Here is a 21,836-nt window from a genome sequence, read left to right as displayed (position 1 = left end):
ACAAACTTCACGTAAGCATCAGTTAAAGAATATGAGCCCGTGTTTTAATACCATGCATGACTTTATAAAGTTGTGGCTGATGATGAAAATCATAACCTACCAAAGACATGCAAAACAGCAGTATGTTAACTTTTTGAATGCTGTAATTTTTCCCACCAAAATTTAAATGCGACATTTTACCAATTATTATGAATTTTTCAGTAATTGTTTTGATAATTTTGGACCAAATGGACATACCAAAGACATGCAAACAGCAGTATGTAACTTTTTGAATGCTGTAATTTTTCCCACCAAAATTTAAATGCGACATTTTACCAATTATTATGAATTTTTCTGTAATGTTTGATAATTTTGGACCAAATGGAGATCATGTTTTGTTGGCTACAGTTTTTTGTCAAAATTTTCGCAGAAATCTGAAAAAAATTGACTGGAGTATATTTTATAGAATTGACTTTGGCGCTCAAAGGGTTAAATTCAACTAAGCTTACCCACCTAAAGCACCAGTAATCATTGTTTTAGACAGTAACCTTTGACCCATGCATACTGGGATGTAGTGAACAGGAAATGTAACAGATAGTTTACGTCTTGCCAGGTGATCACAAACAAATTTATACATTATCCCGGCATACAAAAAATTTGCACTCTTCACCAAGTGCATGTTGACACTGACTGACATACTGAATCACTTGTTCATCTATGATATTGCCCAACATCAAAACCTTGCCAGCCTTAACTCCAGATTATGGTGCTTTCAAATATGGACTGAAAACTTGGTCACTTTGAAGAGGGGAACTAAGGTATTGATAACGCGATGATATATAAATAATCTAAATAGGGTAACAATATTCATAAATTCACAAAGACAAACTGCTCTCCAAACATACAGACTAATACTCATAGATGCGAAAATATCCATACTACGAAAAAAGAAGTTTCTTGACCTTCGGCGAACTATTTTCAAAATAAAGGTAAAATGTAGTTTGTCTTCCACTTCACTAACATGCCAGATGATAGGTCCAACGATTGTAAATTATCTCTGCTTAATCAGAAATTTGAATCTATCCACATTAAACAATATATGACATTCTCAATGGATATAATATCATAATACAACAACAGATGTTGACGGTCATAGGGGTTCAGTGATTTTCATAGACATAGACAGTGAAATAGAATTTTCACTACATGCTGTCTTTGATACTGTATGCACGAGGCAAGTTACAATATCAGGCAATGTGTAATAAAAGTATCTTCTAAAAGATGACAGAAATCCATGGCACAATTTAATGCCTGTTTGTATGCCAGTCATTTTCAGATTCAGACAGAAGATCTTGAACAACTCTTTCCACGTTATTGTTGTGTTTAAGCAGTAGTTTGTTGTTGAGTTCTCGATTGCAGAATCCCATGTCGATCAGCTGATCCATGGGACTCGATGGTTGCTTCTTCGCAGGTGGCCATTCTGGTCTGGCTGGTGGTGGTTTCTGAATTTCAAGGGAAAATAAAGTATACGTGAATGGCACTGATCGCAAATGATGTCATTTTTCCTCTCTTTAATATGCATAAATAATATTTGTCAGGATTTTCCACATAAACAACTAAAATTAAACCTGCAATTGTTACAATGGCTACTAATTGATATGAATTTAAAGCTCAGACTACAAGCTGCAACAACAGCCACGCATGCAACAACAAAATCTGTCCGAATTTTAGGCAGCATTGTCCGATATTGCGCAAATGCAGCTATATTTAGTAACAAACCTGAAATTGTGATCAACGCTATATACAGATGTTTCACTTTGATGACAAACAACAACATCTCGTCTATCTATATTCTACAACATGGTGTGTCCTTTGTTGGTTCAACAAATCAAAACTTCGTAATATTTTGTAAGAGCAAAATATTTCAAAGCAATCACAGTTACAACAGCTAAGATATACCGGTACACATCTTTCATTTGTGATATACCGGTACACATCTTTCATTTGTGATGTCATTACATCTAACCATATTCACATAAATACAAGATATGTTTACAATGATAAGGTTGTCATGCGAAAGCTCAAAATGTGTTATATTCAAACAGGCACCTTAAGTATGAAGTAAATTCTGTGCCAATGTGTATAATTTGGACACTCTTTCTCAAAACAGCAAGCAAGCACAGCAAGTTTCATAAACACTGGAGTTTGTACCATCTCAGTGAAATAAGCTGTAAATTTACTTTAACCAGTGTGATGTTTATTCACATTGAAAATACACTGAAAAGTTTTTCAGAGAGTACGACACACAGCTCGTAATGAAAATTGCCATTTGGGGAGTTTACTAATTGAAGCTGTATCAGTTTGACATTCAAAATTTCTTTTACTCTTCATTTGTTCTAAAAATCTGACTCAAAGAGCAATCTAGAGCCATAAAGAGTAATGTTAGAATCAATCTCGTATCAATGCAAATATGTTAAGATTTGAATAAAATAATCTCAGGTGATAGAAAAGAATTTAAAGTGATAGAACAGAACAAATAAGATATGCATCGCATCTTACCGGGTTTAGTATTGCACTGACCACATTACTGCTGGTTCTGGCTGCGGCACTTAACGCCTGCACAGCCAATCCACCAGCATACTCCATTGCTTTTACTGGATCAAAACTGAAAATGAACAAAAACATGAACGGTCAGTACTTGGTTGGATAAAGTCACCCCTGTCACTTTAACAACATGAATTCAATTATTGACTTCAATGTCATGACTTTCATATACACTGCTATTTCATCCAATTGACTATCATTTTCCAACACTTGTCAATACGTGTATGTACACTGCTTGATAGTGTTAAAATATTTTCCATAGTTTTCACCCAATTTTTCCTCTGAGAGCTGATCTTCCAGAAAAGTAAATTCCTACCATGGTACAAGAACACAACCCATTAATCCTTATTTGAGGATACATAACATATGAATTGACAACCATGGACCTGTACCAAGTACTGTTTTGCTGTGAGTGTGATAAAGGGTTTATGCTATACATAACACCTTATTTTGTGCTTGGCTCTGTTCACTACAGCCAAATCAGTCAACACAGTAGTACTCTATAACGACTGGTCTACAGTATGCAAGAGTGATATGATGAGAGAAAACTGTCTCCCTTAGCAACTGAATGCATGTTGAACCTCTGATATCACCATATGTTAAATGATTGACATATAGTTTTTATATGAATTGCTGAGGACGATTATTCTACATCAAGGGTTTGCAGCAATGATGACAAATTTAAAGACTACTAAATCACATTCTTTTTCTGTTGTCACATCATATTGTCATCCTATGTTTCATGAAAACGGCAATGTTAATTAACAAGCAGTTGCAATGGGATTATTAAGAAACTGTCATCATCTTGAAAAATAAAACTTACGCAGGTTCTTCTCTCCAGTCATCATTTCTCTCTTCACCACCTGTTGCTCCCCGTACCTCTTCCTCATCATCTCTGTTCTCATCATCATTAGTTCTCATCTCCTCCTTTCTGTCACCCTGTGTGTCGCCAGATGCATCATGTCGTCTGTCACCCTGTGAGTCACCAGATGCCTCATGCTGTGTGTCATCCTCCTCAGCATCACTAGGAGTTTCATTATCTTCACCATCATCCCTGTCTTTTTCCTCCCCATTATTCTCATCACTGCTCTCATCTTCCATCACTTCCTTGTCTACATCGTCTCCATCACTGCCATCCCTCTCTCTCTCTTCATCATCTCCATCACTGCCATTCCTCTCGCTCTCTTCATCAGCATCCTGTACCAGTGGATTTGTTACTGACGTGTAGTCAATGGTGTGGCATGGGCTGATATCAACAATGGTGGCCGGCACTACTATTGGGACTGCATTGCTGGTCAGTGTTACGGGTAGGAGTGGCTCTTGTTGAATGTTAGGCTGAGACCTTGACATCATATCATCCACTGATTTCTGTTCAACTTCAGCCTCACTGGATGCCTCAACACCACTGTCCCTGGTTGTACTCTGAAAAACAGCAAAATTACATCGCATAATGCAAGGTACTGGAATTATACAAGTCACACACTAATATTCTTGATGTGATGTCATTTTATTGTTGTACTACTTTCAATGATCCTTCAAACATACCATATCCCCCTGGGATTCGGGAAGCCATATGAAAGCTAGATTAATTGATCGCACAATTACACTCATCCACCCACCCACTCACCTACTTACCTACCTACTTACTTCCCTACCTACCTACCTATCTCCCTATCTACCTACTTACCTACCTACCTACCTGCCAGCTTACCTTCCTACTTACCTGCTTACCTACCTACCTACTTACTTACCTGCCTACCTACCTACCTACTACATAGATACATGTATGGACATACACATACTCATACCCCACATGAAAGAACATTGTAATAAACAATTTTGTTTACATTTTGCCCAAGTAAAGGAAGATATGTAACATTATGGTTGACCTGTTCACCCCCATGCTTGTGAACTAGTCCACTCTCAGCACTGATAATAATAGGGATTGGGCCATACCATGATCATGAAAGGGTTAATAATTTGTTGCTGTTGTGTACCACCAATCACCTCTAATTATGACATAAAACTATGGCATGAAAGGACAAACGTTCAAAATATCACACTGATTAAAACTCTCTAGACAATACACACAATGAATACGACCTATTCTTTCACACTGTAGAAATGACAAGTTTTGAATGACAAGTTGATCACATCCAATGATGGCACATACCTCAGTTTCACTGGCTTCAATTTGTGATTTGGTGAGTGGTAGAGTTCTGTCAAAACACTCTGGGAGGGGAACAATGCAGAAATCTTCCAAAGTATCTTCAGACAACTGACTGAACTCACTGGCCGTGTCTTCATCTACTACACCATCAGTTTCTGTGAAAACAACATAAGAAAGTATGTTTATGAATCCTGGTAGATTGCGTAAGGTACCAAGAATTCTAAGGTATAGCTAGGGGGTCAATCTTCCTTTATTTACAGTACAGCTAAGGGGTCAATCTTTCTGTATTCAAAGTACTGAGAATTCTAAGGTACAGCATGGGGTAGACTGAAAGATCCATCACTCGAGGGCGCTCTCTAGAGAGCGCCTGCATGATGGATCTTTCAGTCTTAGCTTGAGGTTCATCTTTTTTTTCACATTCAGAGCTGAAAGTTTGAAAAATGTTACAAAAGTGTTAAGAGAAACATCAGTGCTGTTGTAAGTGTTAAGTGAAACATCAGTGCTGTTGTTGGTAAATGTTACCATGGTTTCGATATCAATATACCAGGTTCTTCTATAGTATCACAGCAATTATGTAAGCTGAACTCTTACAGTTCCCAAATGTATTCCATACATTAGAGAGTTACAAATGCCTTGAGTCACACTAATCTTGTTGGTCACAAACAGATATTAACATATTAGGAAAACTGGAGTTCTACATGAACTCATGAGCTCTCGAAGTCTTACATCAACTAATGTGCTCTCGAAGTCAATTACACTTTAAACTGCTTTACAAATTTCTGGTATGTTCTTTGTATCAGTCCTATACCAGTACATGTTGTTTGTGTGGTTTTCATGCATCACATGAAATTTTGATTCGCTGGCATGTAAATTTAGCTTGGAAGGTACACTGAAACAAACATATGGTAAAGCATCCATACCCGATATGATTTCTAAATTTTCCATGCCATCAGTCACAGACAACTCTTCATCTGTTTTGAATTCTGTAAGTTTCTCTTTGACTTCGTCTTCAGGTGTGTCGATAATCTCCACACTGCTGCTACTTCCGTTGGCAGCACTGCACTTGGAAATTTGCTGCTGTAGCAGGTTTTCATCCAGCACCGGTAACGGTGATATTCTGGGTGTCATGTCTGAATTGAAGAACAGATCATCAGTTACCAAAATGACTTCATTCCTGATTTAAGAGAACCACCAATTTTCATTAAAATAAAAGTGTGAATGCCCACAAGGAGTACAAGGCTCAAACTTAAGGGCCTTCAACTTCGACGGTTGCTGTCACCATTAAAGCACAAACAGATCTTAAGCTACTGGATGGTCTCTTGACATGTAATTCTACAACACTCCGACACAAACACACTTTTGCCTCCATCAAGGACATGGAATTACACGATTACAACTCTGACCACATCATGATCTCACCTTGGAAAAGCCCTTGGAAGATACAAATGTAGTTTCTTTCAATATTTGACATATCATGACAATATTTCCAATTCTGACAACAACAATTTGAAGTATTTGATGACACTACAAGTCAGATAAGTCACGCAGCATTCAAACTCACTTTAATACCTTTATCTTCTCCTGTACTTATTTCTCATATTTAACGTTATACGTTGTTTAAGTAACAGTGGAAAACAAATAAATCATCACGTCAGAACTAGAGCAATCAATAATAACAGAATGAAATTGTTATTCAATTTCTTGAACGAATCTTAAAGGCACTTTTGGCGATCCCTGGGATCACCTTTGTTCTAGAATTTAAGAGGATTATGGAGGAGTGATAGCCTTTTGTTTTCCATGGAAATTGCAATCTAGTAAGTAATTTTCTGATGAGACAATCTGGTGCCAACACAGGCCTTTAAGGCTACACTTATCTAATAGATGACGTAGACTACTTTACATATCACTCCGACCAGACAATAATAATATGCAAAGTGTGACCTTCTATGCTGAGACTCTCACATACTTAGTCTAATTTGCATACCAGGCAACAACAAACCTATCACTGAAGACTGATTTGCATATCAAAGCCAAACTGTCCATTAATTGCCACACTAGACTTGTTGGTCAACAATTGTAAGGTCATCGTCTGCAAGATTTACCAAGCAAACATTCACGTGATAACAAACAGAACCCAACTGAAGGATACTTACTTCCTGGGGATTTTCACTAATGATTTGCCACATTTTTTATTTAGTTTAACTTTGAAATTTAACCAACAATAGCATAATGGAAGAACAATGTCAAGTGTTTTCATATTTGAATGCAAAACATAAAACACTCCCTTAAGATTAAATCATCGTCAGTTGATACAATCACCATACTTGAGAAATTCCCTCTGTGGACTCTAGAGGGCGCCATGATAATCCAAACTCACCTATCGGAGTATTGTTTGGTGTGGTAGATTCCTTTATATCAAGCAATTCAAATGCAAGCATATCCTGGGCTGATATTTGGTCGGCACATTCTTTAACACATGTTTCTTCATCACTTGGATTATTATCACTGGTGCCAATTTTCTGGCTAAGCTCTTCTATTACCTGCAACAATGAAAAAGAAATCTCTTTAATTTCTTTTCTCCCTATGACTTTTCAAAATCAGTTTAACTGAATATTTTGTCACATGCTTCAACAAGGAGTCTCCTCATTCAATAAAACTGTTTCTCTAAATTTGAACGACATAAAATGCCTTGATGAAAATCCTGACAAACACACAACCAAGCACAGGAAATTTTATCTTTTCCACAATTTCAACTCATCTTGGATTTTGTCAGGTGCCCAGCATAGCATATCGGTCACTCAAATTTATTGGTTATTACTTCAAGATGTTTAACCCTGCTGACCTTTTTCGCGCAAAAAAATTAGTGCATCATTTTACCAATTTTTATGATTTTTTTGTAATTTGTCAATAATTTTGGACCAAATGGACATTGGTTTCAATTCTTTTTTCAAAATTTTGGCAAAAATCTGAAAAAAAATTACTTTGGTTTATTTCATTTTGGCGGCAAATATTGACTTTGGCACTCAAAGGGTTAAGATTTTGTATATTTTTGAAGGAGTTTTCTCTCTAGTGTAACAAAACACAATCAACATTAACATCTGATATCACTCCTTTTCATCTCCAGATAGCGATAAATTGCTATTGTTTTGAATAGGGTGGATGGATCTGTACATGGAACTATGGGGTGCACAGCTTTATACTTATTGTGCTTGTACATTCTCCTCACATTTTTGTGAACATCATATCATTCCAACTGGCGAGGACTCTTATCGTACATGTTAATTCTCTTTCTACCAGGCTCCATAGACAAACCATAAAAATAAATACAACTTGGGAGAAAGAGGATTAAACTTTCTGTATACAGGGACTTTTGTAAGTTTCTGAATGGGGAAGTCATAGTGATACAGTCTGCATATAAACACTTATAGGGATAAGTTTCAATGCGTCCTGACACCCATGGTATTTTTCTATTGATCGTTTCCTATTTTCAGTTGGAAGTGTACAATTACACAAGTGTTTGAAAACCATTGTGGTGTGCTGAATAAAATATACACCACCCTTGTACTTAACATCACTTAACGGACACGTTCCTTTCAATAATGCTTTTGTTATTCAATTTCCTGAAAGCCTTAAAGAGATACTCTGGCAAATTTTTCGAAACTAAATTGTTAAGTTGCGTAAAGCATACAGAACCACGCACACTTTAAATATAGCAACAATTGTTTTTTCATATTTTGTGATCACCAAACATCCCATAGGTATTCATAATTTTTTTCCTGAATTATCCCATCTTGATTTTCACATACTTGACTGCTATCTGACTGATTCATCAAAAAATTACGCACTGTATCGGTTCACGATGGTATTCCCTTAAATCAGGAAAAGTCTTACTACAACAATAGAACAAACATATCAGGAAACAAAAAGCCATGATAACCTAACCTCTCATTTCAAAATATCTTATCTAAAATTATGATGTTTACTAGAATCATTCAACATTATTTTTATATTTCCTGGAGATTGGAGTCTAGTTATTTTCCAAATGAGTTACATACAAGTTCAACAGTACTTTAACACGCTCTCAGCACAACAAAGATATGCTCCTTTGTCCACATGCTTAGTGTAAAGCCTTTAAATGAACACTATCTTTTGTATGCTTTGTCTCAAACACTCAAGATGGATCTAATACTCACTTCTGCGATCGATTTTCCAAATTCTTCTAATTTCTCTCCAACCCCAATCACAAAATCTCTTAAAACACACATTTTAGGGATAATAATTTTGCATCCAGATTTTCCTGAACAAAGGCACCATCACACACGCTTTCACTATATTATTGTGATATGTAAATCTAGCCTTATGACCTTTCAACCAGTATGCAGACATTAGGTTTTCAAACTTTGCATATTATTTAAATAACAAAAGAGCAGCTGTTGATGGGTCCAGTCAGTATTAAGCCTGCCTTGAAATGCTATACACTTCAAGATATCAAAACTGATTTCTGTTGATTTGAGCAATAATTGTGAAAAGCCCTGCACAGAGTAGTTTTTATTAATGAAAGAGAATGCACTTGCAAATGCTTTTACCACCAGAACAGCTTTCTCTCTAGAAACTTAAATGTTTTCTGGGTTTAGCATGTTCTCTTAGTTCTCTGTCACCCTTATAAACACATGGCAATGTTCTGTTTATTAGTTTTAATACATGAAGTTTTTCATAGAAAGACCATTTGCTTGATTGGAAGCACACATCAATATAATTAAATACAAAAGGCCTCTCCTTAATTAAACTTGTGTATTTACATTACTGACAAAAACAGCAACTTAACATTTTTTTACATAACAATCATGTAAAATTTTGCAGTGTGAATATTTTCATTTTTCCATCTTTTTTATGATTTTTAAACCAATCAATAAGGCAAATCACGTAACCGAGTATGCATTGTCAAAAAAGTCGCAATCGGTGGTCAACTCTGTATCTTTGAGTATCGACATTACCTCCACATTGTCTTCTGGCTGTTCCGTCTGTTGTTTCTCCTCCCTCTCTTCAACCAACACTTCCTCCACTTCAGAGTCATGCTGAGGTTCCAGAATCTCTGCTTCATCCACAATGATGGAACACCAGACACGGTGTCCAAACTCTTCATCTCCTTGGCACATTCTCCAATGACTCTGATACTGACCGGGTCTCTTTGGAGCTTCAAACTCCACACTGACCGTGCCCTCTTGGCCTGGTGGCACCGGTGGAACAGCAACCTCTGGTCCACACAGAATATCGATGCTTCCCCACAGTAATTTCAGCTATAACATAAACATCACACATACCTTTCATATACATATCTGTATCCATGGGCTGTAATTCTACACCAGTCCTAATACAACTGTCATAGGAATCACATTCTCACATTTCACAAATTCAAGGACTTTCCAGGAGTTTCCCCTGCGGTTTTCGGAGAATATTCCGGGTTAATAGTGTCATTATCAAGGACAGATTACAGGTACATGACTAACATTTCCAGGATTTTCCTGGTATGACCTTCATTTTGTTTCCAGATTTTCAAGGACATTCAATGAGTGGTTAAAAATTCCAGTACTTTTCCAAAGCACATAAACCAAGGTCAGTGCTCAAAGTCAGACTCAGGTATAGTTGTTCTCATCAGTGCATATAGCATTTACATCAATTTGTCCATGATGAACAAATACAACACTGATCATTTGTTTGCTTTGATTTGTTCTGCCTGTGATCACCTTGTATTATATTTACATTCAAACCATTTCATAAAACTATAGCTATATGTGAACAACTTGATGGTTTAGTGAATTTTGCGATGGAAGCAGGCTTTTTCAACAACATAAGTTACCTTTACTGATTTTTTTCTTTAGACAATCTAAAATCTGTATTTGCCAAAATCTCATTGCTTTTGTTCAGATTGCTGTCCCTGGTATATTTTACCCCTTTTCCTAAGTCATGTTATCCTGGTTCCCTTTGCTGTATCAATGTAATCAAATCAGAATACAAAGAAATGGTACAAGGGTCGCAAATGATTCACCTATGTGCACGATACCTTAGCAAAAATACTGAATACATAATTATCACAGCAAGATACTATGATAAAGTTATTTACCTTGGTTTGTGTATTCCAGGGTAGACTGCCTTCATTTTTCAACACCCAGTGTTTGATAAACTTGGTACTTGGCTGCACATGGGTGTCATCTGGCATGTTGCCATCTCTCACAAATCCAGCATCCATTTTACTATAGATTTTAATGCACAAAAACTCAGGTCACTATTGTCCAATACAAATATAAATGCAGTGATGCTCCTGTCGACCCATATTCATGGAAATGGCAAGAAACAATGAACATTTGTGAAAAGTTTTGGTCACTGAACACATGGCAATCATAGACGTAGAGAAGCACTACTGTTAGTGTATGATATTTGAACTCACATTTTTTAATTTTCATATTTTCGAAAAGACATCATCAGTCCATATCTCCTATCATTATTCATACCTGAATGTCAAGATTTTGAGTTAGAACTGTAACACCTTACACTTTAAAATGTAAAATACATGTAAATGATCTAAGTGGTATGAAAATAGTAGCATTACATATCAATGACCTAAGGACAAAGTATTAAAGCATATATTAATCAAGCGTCTGTTATTTCATTCAATCATCCTCATCTTTCCACTGGCAATAAAGATACTAAGTTTATTCCACATTCAGGTACAACTTACTCTCTGAGTTTGGAATATGAACATGCCAGCAGTGGTACAACCTCTTCGTCAGCACCTTCTTCAATTGTAATCTCTGTCTTCTCTTTCTTACTTGGCATTGCTCCTTCCCTCCCTTCAAGACGTCTCTTCATCTTCTCTTCTCGTTTTTCCATTTTTTCCATCATCTTTTCCATCTTTCTCTCACACTTCTCTCTCAGTGTCTCTTCTCGTTTCTTCATCTTCTCCTTGATTTTTTCAACCTTCTTTTCTTTCTTCTCAGCTTTCTTTTCAGCTTTCATTACTCTCCTGTGCCACCAATTGCTGCAATGTTGGACGGCAAAGACTTTTTAGAACTCTACATTGGGAATCTTTCCACAAGGTAAACTTTAACTTACCCATATGTTGCAATTTTTCACAACATAAAAGGGAAGGGGTCATCAGAACTGCACAGGGTTCCGCAACCATTGAACAGAGTTTCCCTCAAAGACCCCCTCCTTTTAACCCTTTCACCACCATGGTTTGCCCCAAATCCATTGTTTTCTATGGTAAAGTTGGACCTGTATACAGGGAACTGGGGGTGAAAGGGTTAAATGTTATCATCACAGATGAAAACAAAAAGACAAAATACTGGCTATGTCTTTTGATGTTAAGATGGAAGTCTAGATGGATAACATGTATAGTTGCCCTGCCCAGACAAGGATTGGAGACATCCTTTTATCGATCATGAGATATATTAATTCTTTATTGATAAACTGCATGTTCCTTTGCATAGACTGCTAAGAACTCATCGTAGCTACGGGAAATAAACCAGTACGTCAAAGTAAAGTTTGACAACAGTAGATGGTTACAGTACAGTTAGAATTTGATAATTCGATTCACTTTATTTTTGAGGATAAATTCAATTTTGCTTTATCAATTTTTTGCATTCTCCATAAATGCTTTAAGTTAGAGCACATCTAGCATTTCATTTTGTCACAGTCTGCTTTGGGCATCGTGTCACTCAGTATAAAGTTGAAACTCTGACCATATGAAAGCTTTGGTAAGATTCCACGGTGTAGATGGCATACCAGGAACTACATACAGGAAAACTGTGATGAAAGATTAAATGGTAAACAGTTTATGACTAAAGAACTTTTTTCAAACATTTGAAGGTTTTGATGAATAACCAGAACACTGTACTCACACTGGTGCTCCGTACATTGGTACTCCATGGCTTTCATTGTAGACAATATTACTCAACATAGGTTTCAATTCACCATCAGATTCTCTACCAGCACCAATGGCAGGACGTCTCAGCTTCACAAAGACATGGTTTTCATCATGTACATTTTCCAGTGCTTCACATTCCTCACAAAGGTCATAATCAGCACAGTTTCTGAAATTCATAGAATGTAAATGATCATTATAGAATAAAACATGTCCATCCATTCATATATAACTACCGATCAGAGCACAAGTTGACCATAACGTGAGACTCAACATTTCTTACACACATGATCATCACAAATGCCAACTTTTTCTTTATATTCATCAGAAATAGAGCATATAGGTAACAGGAAAGTTGAAATATCATTGGTTAGGTGTGTTAGTGCACACAGATCAATGAGCTATGCCATTCACGTTACAAAGTGCATGCCAATGACATACTCATTGCCACGATGACGAGGACACATTACTACTTAAATTTTGTCAACCAGTGTTTACTATTTGTAGTATAATTGCAGTTTATACTTCTTTACTTGATCAACAGAATGTGAAGTTACAGATGGTACTGAACTTAAAACTACTGAAATTGCTTAATCATGAATGCTTTCTATGGGCAGAAAGACAGATTGTTCAACAATGACCCACTTCTTTCAACACTTTTCCATGTTTGACAGAATTATGTCTCCTTCCTTATCTACATCATGATTACAATATCAGCAATCAGTCTTGGTGTCTACGTAGAAGTTACTTTCAATCACAGATGTCTACAGAAATGACTTACGATGTATGTAGCGGTATATTCTACTCACCCACACTTGTAGCGAACTCCCACTATCGTTCTGTCACAGTTATCACAGATGATACCCACATGGCAGTACAGTGCTGAAAGGAGACCATGAAGATTGTAAGTTACTTGAGAGTAACACCTTATATTTTCTGTTGCTCAGTTTATGGCAGAAGTTACTGAGGAATTGATGGTATATTAAAAGTAGGTATCCTGCATTACTGGTTACACTTCATAAACATCTTTAGAGATATTTAAATACATCTCAGTCATTTGAACACTTGTAACTAGATGTATATGCAAAAACATGACAAAAAATATGTCTGCTTTTTTGTAACTTTGACTCGGTAAAATATGTGACTTCACTATAAAAAAAACAAAACACTCACTTCTACTTGATTTATCAGTGGCACCATCTGCACTTGTTGTTGGTGTAGGGACAGGAATGGTTGGGGGTGGTGGTGGAGGAGTGGTGGTGGAGGTGGTGGAGGAGGGACATGGAATGGTAAACCTCTTGATCCATATACCGAATCAATGACAGCTCCATTCAGTCCCCTCAGAACTCCCTGGACAATCTGCGGAACCATCTGTATAATGATTGATACATCATGATCAGTGAAAATTCAAATTACCGGTACCGTTCACTGTGGACTGGAGGTACATTCACTTTCATGCTTTACATTGCATCATTTCCATTTTGCTATATAGCAGTACAGCTTGTCCATTGAAAAGAACACTGTTAACATACAGCTGTACAGTACGATCTTAGACAAGACCTGGGTTGAACAAGAAATGATGAAAGAGCCCAAACTTTGCCATGCTTTGGCAAAAGCTAATTCTTCACAATGGTGAGGTTTGTACAAAATATACTACTATACACATCGAAGGTTTGATGAATGTCGAGTCATTACTTCAGCACAGGAATTATGAAACTGCCATTTCTTTTCCACAGAATCTTGCCTAATGGAAGAGAAACCCTTCACATTATATTTAATGGCAAGATTTCAAAGTGAATCAAAGTAAAATTCCGAAACCACTTCTGGAAACAAAAATGGCAGTGACAAGGAAGTATTATAGAAAAGAAATCTCCAGGACCTTAAAAACATTTTAAAGGGCTAATGACAAAAGCAAGCAAGCTTCATTAACCCTTTTCCTGCCAAGTCCATATTTTACCACCAGGTCAAGATGGTTACAATTAATGAAACACAACATATTCAATATGATGTATTTTAACATAATACTGTACATTTGAAGGCTGTTGAAAACATAATACTGTAAAGTTGATTTTTTTTGGACAAAAGATGCTATAACATACCAAGCCAAGTGGGTGAAAATACGTCATGTTTTGGCTCAATACCGCTTTTTACTGACTTGGCTGATGGGGAAGTGATACAGTTATTACTGTCTGGCAGGAAAGGGTTAAATTGAAAGTAGGGTTGTCTATGGAATTTAGAAATTTCACTTTATGTTGATAATATGTAAGAGAGCTCTTCTATCACAATAGACACTGTTTGAAAGTTTGAAATAATACGATTCGTTTTGAGAATCCATTTTTTCCCAAATATTCTGTACAAAGGTAAACATTGAACGCAAAATTATTGTACACATTTATTTTATGGGACCTTTCAGAGTAATACATTGCATTTACATTTCATAAATACAGCCATATTTGCATGCATGGACACATGCAACAAAGGTGTTTACACATTTCAAAAGAAATTTACAACATGTACAAACTAGATCACAGCAGAAGACCGACACCAATATTTCTCTTTTTACATTGAACTGATTTGCCAAAGGCATAGAAAATGAGAGACTGTACCATTTTATGATTAAATCTACAAATGTAAAACAACGTTTCATGTTTTACAGCACTGCCATAGAAAAGTAAGATTGCACAGACAATGTTGGAACTTGTGAAAGCAAAGTTATTAGCACCAGGGTTTGCCAGCGGAACAGTAAAACTATGCATAAATAGGTGTGGGGAAAGACCAAAATATTGCAAGTAAATGGCTATACTGCGAGCATGACATAGAGAGACCCCATTGTAAGGACAGTACAGACATACTTGTAGGTGGGCTTTATCACAACTCCAGCCATAACACATGGATGATACGGCCTGGACTAACTACATGGTGAAACAGGTCATGCATTGGTAGGCATGGGTGGAAAGAAAGAACAAAATCAGTAGTAGTCGGATATGTGTCTTTGAAAAAAGTATTTTGTGTCTTTCAATTCTTCTTGATATAATTTAAAGAGGAAGTTGCAATCAAAATGGAAAATTTATAGTGCAAATATAAGATATGCCATGTGCCCATGTTTGCCTTGATACAATAGCCATATTAACAGATCTATTTTCAATGTTATTGACCTGGGTATGTGACTGAATGACTATTGAGCTTGCGTTAAAGAACAACTCAAAGGCTGTTCATAGAGTTTAATTCCACCATGCGTTATGATAATCAGTGCTGACATCTTACAAAAAGTAACTTTCTGAATTACTGGCCCACCAAACTCTGTTAGCTCTCACTACTGATCAGGTATGCAGAGAAAATCATAATGAATATATACTGCTCAGAAAACCATACATTATGATTTCCTACATCTTGCAACAGCAGTTTCACAAGAGTAAGAATTTGTTCATGTTTCAGTCACCCTGTAAACATCACAGAAAGGTGAACATGACAGAAGCAACCAGGCCATCATTGTAACTTAAAAGTGAGAGTTCAAAGTGTTTTTGAAGTCAGCCTGGACCAGATGGCTTGAAGCACTACGTATACACATAGATTCACCCAATCTCAATCACAGAGAGAGAAGTGCCACGATACCATAACTGCTTACCTTTCTCCATTCCTGCTTGAACCACTTTGGTGGTGGTTCATTGTCTTCAGAACCATCACTTTGATGTTTGCTGCAGTGAGCATTAGGACGTTTGCCTCTCTCTTCTTCAGCCTTGGCTCTTGACTTGCCAACTTCCTCGGCAAGGACAGCGTAATAGTGCTTACGTTTGTGTTTCAGTTTTCTTTGAGCAAAGCGATTCAGACGTTCCTGACTCTTGGGATTGGATGACTCCTGTACAAGATAACAAACATCACAATATGAAATACTTCACCATATTTTAAGAAATATTATTTCATCCAAACATCTATGTTGTTTTTTCTAGCACAGCAAACACAATAATTACTTCACAACATTATTATTACAAATCTGTATATTGAACTCCTAAGAATAAATTGTGTACACGGTGACAAACTTGAACACTGTTTAAAGGCACTGTTTGCGATCCCTTTGATTGCCTTTGTTCTAGTCTGTAAGAGGATTATGGAGGTGTGATAGCCTTTCATTTTCCATTGAAATTGTAATCTGGTGGGTAAATTTTCTGATTAGACAATCTGGTGCCAACACAGGCCTTTAAGAATATGAACGGATGCAAACAGATACATGGAACATGGTACACAATAGATGACAACATCAGTGTACTGTTCTGTTTTCAAACTAGATTAACCTCAGGGTAAAAATCTAAAATCTGAAGAAAAGACAACAGCAAGAATTGTAGAACACATTTAAATGACATAGTCTACCTGAAGAGGGCCATCTTTGTCGACTACATCCTCCAACACGACAGGGTCATCATTGTCATCATCAACAGCCATTGCATTATCACCTGCAGTGGCTGCATCAGCTGGTGTTGATGGCTCACTGATGCCTTGTGTTGCCTCCATGGTTTCCACAGCACACTCCTCCACTGTTATGTTCATGGTGTTCTCACTTTTTCTTGCCACATCTTTGGCTACTCTAAGCTCCGCTGTAAAATTCAAGTTTTCCAAGTTTTGAATCAAAGGAATCATTTCACATATGTTCAATACGCTATGGAAATCAATGACTCCTTTACTTATTAACCTGTTCACCCCCCAATAGCCAATAAAAAGGTCCACAATCACCATTGATAACAATGAGTCTGGGCTAAACTGTGGTGGTAAAAGGTTGAGACTCAGTTTATCTGAATACAATGCTGACAAAACACACTAAAAAATCGCAATGACAGTCTAGCTAAAAAGTTCAATCCTACCAGTGACATAAATTGTCTGTTTCTGAATCCAGTGCTGTATGAATTTTGTTCAGTGTATCACTCGAGGTGAACCGTGAATGTAATATTGTTTTCAAAAATATATCTGATGGCTGTACGTCCACATGCACTAGGCCACAGTAGCATTTCACGCAGACATTTGGTAGCAAAGGAATATTGCACAGTTGAAATCTACCCCAGAACCTTCAGAAATACAGTACTCTCAGCAATTTTTAACTGCAATACTGAGACACAGAACCATGTGACATTCTGTTCGTAGTGACAGAAAACCCATCCTTTCTATATCGGTTTCTGACTCATCCACAAACAAAAGCTCACACAGATTGTACACCTCAGCAGATTTCAAGCGATATGATTGGTGAATCAGCTCCCTATTGTTACCCTTCATTTCAACCCTGGTACATGTACATTCCTCACGACTAATGAGTACAGAGGCATTATCTCCTCAAATACTATGCTAACAAGTTTTGAATATGATGAAAGTTCACAAAGCCACTCCTAGCTGACTAGTTTAGATGTCATACTACATTCACTGCATAGAATATCAACTACAGTACAGACCATATAATTGTCATAATTGAGTGAGAGGATTTACCGTCACAACAATACTATGATTTTTTTTTCAATTATGTTTCTACAGTATACAAAGTTATGCTGGCTTTTTATCTAAATTGCTGGCTACCTGTATGCACACTTTGTAATCAGAGTAACATTACCTACAACAAAATGGATACATACAGAACTCTCCGCTATAATTCTCCCTCATTGTTACCATGAGAATTTGCCAAATAATCAAAAATGTTAAAGAAAATGATAACTACAATTTACATCACTTTTCTTTCTAAAAATCTCAGTATCTCCATTTTATTTCACCCTTACATACTATTTCAACTGTCTGACATTGTGTTGGCTAGCCCTGATGCATTTCTTATTAAGGTTTAATACACATCTACAGAAGATTAAATCCAGCAAAACTTGTACTAGTTGTATAAGTCTGATAGCTCTACACACTGTCAATGAAACATTATCAAGAACGTCAAAGTTCACGCATAAATTGGTAATATTTAATCACAAAGCTTGAGGTCTTGTGAAGCTCGGATTGAATTTCTACACTGGAATTCTCATGTACCATATTAGACATGTAATTGATCTCTGTTAAAAGCCAAATATGGTAGGATAAAATTCTCAGCTGAAAATAACTCACATTTGTGATACAATAAATCATAGCGAACAATTTAGGAATGAAAGCAGAGCAAGTGCATCAAGGGTTCAGTTTTTTTAAGCTATCAGCAGTAGATGAGACCTTTAACATTGACTTAATTTAATTTCATGTATTTTCAGATTAATATGACAATATTTGTGGATTGAATTAGTAGAATTCTGTCAGGGAGTATTTGTCAAATATTCATTATAAGAATGGTTCAGCTGATCAACTCATCACTATCATTCAAACAAGAAATTTCAAACTTCTCAGAAAATCAGCCTATGCCTGATAAATTATCCTCACATCTTAGCCTGGTAGTTATAATAATTGAAATGGTTACATGATACAAAATGGCTGCCTACATTTTATTACAATCATGCTGCCCACAAACGTCAACAAAGGTCATGATGACCAGCATTAACACCATGATTGGCTACCTATCTTTCAAAATAATTGTGACTCACAAATGTAAACAAAGATGGCGGCCACCCTATTCTACAAAATCATCATGACGGCTGCCTACTTTACAACATACATGTAAATTGTAATTGTAACATGAGCATCAGCAAAGATGGCTGCCTGTATCTATATTCAGTCATTGTGACTGAAAACACACCGTCTGCCAATACCTCACAAATCACTGTCATTGGATAAACACCAACAAAGATGGCCGCCTTCTATCCAACAACATAACTGTGACTATCAATAACAACAACAGATAATTACGCTCATGTGTTCTAGATCACTTTGACCTTCTCAACTAGAGTGAGCAAACCTATGTTTACACTGTACAGAAATGAGATCCTATCAGATTATTTGGACAGCACAAGTTCACAATGGATAACACAAGTTCACTATGGATAAAAGTCCATCAGGGACGTTTACACTCTAAGGGACTATTATTAGCATGAAAAAGACTTGGCTATCCAGCATTATATTGAAATTTGAATGTTATACATAATCTGTTGCATCAACACTTTGGTACAAAAACATCACATGATTCATCAGCCTGTTATTCTCACTGCACTGGCCCTTTTTTCACCAGTGAATGATAAATTTCACATCATTATAATCCTTGGAATTAATTTTTTTCATATCGATGGGATTCATTGTCAAAATCAATTTAATTTAATGGTTCTCAACAGCATTGAGGGTCTGATTCGTTAGAAGCACTTGTACAACATTTCTTACCATCAACAAACAACATACTTATCTTTGAAAATACCCAACAATATCATCTGCTTCAGTTAAGGTTGATTGTTTATAAAATGTTTACAATCAGTGCAGTATAAACAAACACCCTTTTCAGATCCTCTCACCAAGCTACCTACGCATAGAATTTATTGATGTTACAGATATTAAATTTTGTAGGAAGGACTGATTCACCAAGATCCAGTATCTTAACTTGAAAGTTTAATAACAATATGCAAACCAGAAGTCTCGTAACGAGTAAACCTTATTTTTCTTCGAAAGCACAAGAAAGTGGTCCACAGTACAGTTATGTAGGACCATCTCTTCCTACCTCCATGTTTATGTAGACCGAGGACAGGGACCCTATATCTGCACTCAAAGTGGTAGGGGCCCGATTCACTTTTTTCAGCTGTGACACTTGACACCGAAGACACTACGTATTATTTTCAAAATTTCACCAACATCACATTTCCAAAGCTTAGCTGAAGCATCACACCGTATAATGAATGTACTGTTGTGAAAATAAACTGCGCAACTTCATCATGTGACACATTCAGCTTAGAAACACTTTTACCGGAGGGGCACTGATAGTTGATGCAACTTCCCAAAATACAGACACTATTACACTTCCAGGCTCTCACGAAATCACCATAAAATATGAAAATTCCGATTTTACTAACCTTCACTACTCAAGCAGACCTACGGATAAAACAGAAAACAGAAAATGGTTACAATATATAAATAGTAGATTTGTGAAGTTTAAACAACTGCGCGTCACACTAGGCGTACAAAAAGTCAGCAAGGATTCAAAATGGCGGCCGCTGTGTATACATACCTCGTCATTCTCTTCGTCAACGTATTTTATCGAAATTCGTTCTTTTTCGACCACGCACTTCAGCTGCAATTAAAACAAGAGATGCATAAGGTCATGACATACAACATGGGCTGAAAAATCCTTGAAGTTCGCAACAAAATCCATTGCAAAGCAGGTTTTGAACCTTACCATTGCCTCAAAGTTTTCCCATGTTATATCATACGTCAGCTGATAAACATTGGTTTCGCCGTCACATCGCACTGCCAATGCAAAGTTTTCGGACATGATGTCAGTATGAGACGTGAATTCCAACTAACACAGGTCAAGGGGGCACCCCTAATTTAGGGGGATACCAGTTTCCACGGCAACAAAGGTAGTCAAGTCAGTATTGTTCGACTCTCACGTTTCGCAATTTTCCGATGTTGTTGTCATCGACCTCACCACTCTCCCCTGATATTCATCCGCTGCACTTATAAAAATAGAAAACTGAATAGTCAGTAAATTAATGGAAGAGGGGACTTTATTGTTTGAAGAAAATTGTCTTATCGAAAAAACACTGAGAGAATATCGCAATAGTTACATCGATTGCCTTTTGGGTAACTAAAATCTCCATGGTCGCGGAGCGATATCGAACTATATTGTAAATAACTTTAAAATAAAAATGACATCATAGATAGAGCTATAATCACCTGGTATGCGCATGGCCTTTACTCATCACATCGCCAGATGTGAACAGGGCTCAGAGAGTAAGATTGAATGACGTGTGGATAGTGACTAGATTGTGAACTTGAAGGCAATGCTAACATTCTACGACTGTGACAAATACCAGGGCGATGCGTAACTTTAACGCCACGTCAACTCTTTTTCTTTTTCTTTCTTTCTTTCTTTCTTTCTTTCTTTTTAGGCACTATTTTATATTTCGTTCAATTGACTAAGATGTCGTTCGAGTCAGGCTCTATGCCGTAAGTGATAGGCCTAATCGTGAAGTTTTTGTGCTGCTACTTGTCGAGCTGCAAGGAGATGTCGTTCGAGTCAGGCTCTATGCCGTAAGTGATAGGCCTAATCGTGAAGTTTTTGTGCTG

The 21,836-nt window shown here is 36.8% G+C and overlaps 1 protein-coding gene across 1 annotated transcript; it reads right to left on the bottom strand.

The window, feature by feature from the left end:
* Positions 1–237: 237 nt before the first annotated feature.
* Positions 238–21,179, bottom strand: LOC139143273 (next to BRCA1 gene 1 protein-like). Its single transcript, XM_070713470.1, is given in 18 exon segments — positions 238–1,481; positions 2,539–2,644; positions 3,407–4,005; positions 4,757–4,908; positions 5,674–5,883; positions 7,131–7,293; positions 9,748–10,050; positions 10,875–11,004; positions 11,490–11,789; positions 12,652–12,843; positions 13,484–13,556; positions 13,848–13,935; positions 13,938–14,045; positions 16,300–16,530; positions 17,040–17,263; positions 20,621–20,639; positions 20,776–20,838; positions 20,944–21,179. Coding segments are annotated over 18 exon segments (3,255 nt in total). The 5' UTR covers positions 21,040–21,179; the 3' UTR covers positions 238–1,283.
* Positions 21,180–21,836: the final 657 nt, after the last annotated feature.

This window comes from Ptychodera flava, chromosome 11 (genome assembly GCF_041260155.1).
Source record: "Ptychodera flava strain L36383 chromosome 11, AS_Pfla_20210202, whole genome shotgun sequence".
Classification (NCBI taxonomy): Eukaryota; Metazoa; Hemichordata; class Enteropneusta; family Ptychoderidae; genus Ptychodera; species Ptychodera flava.
This window is presented reverse-complemented; position numbering and strand designations above follow the sequence as displayed.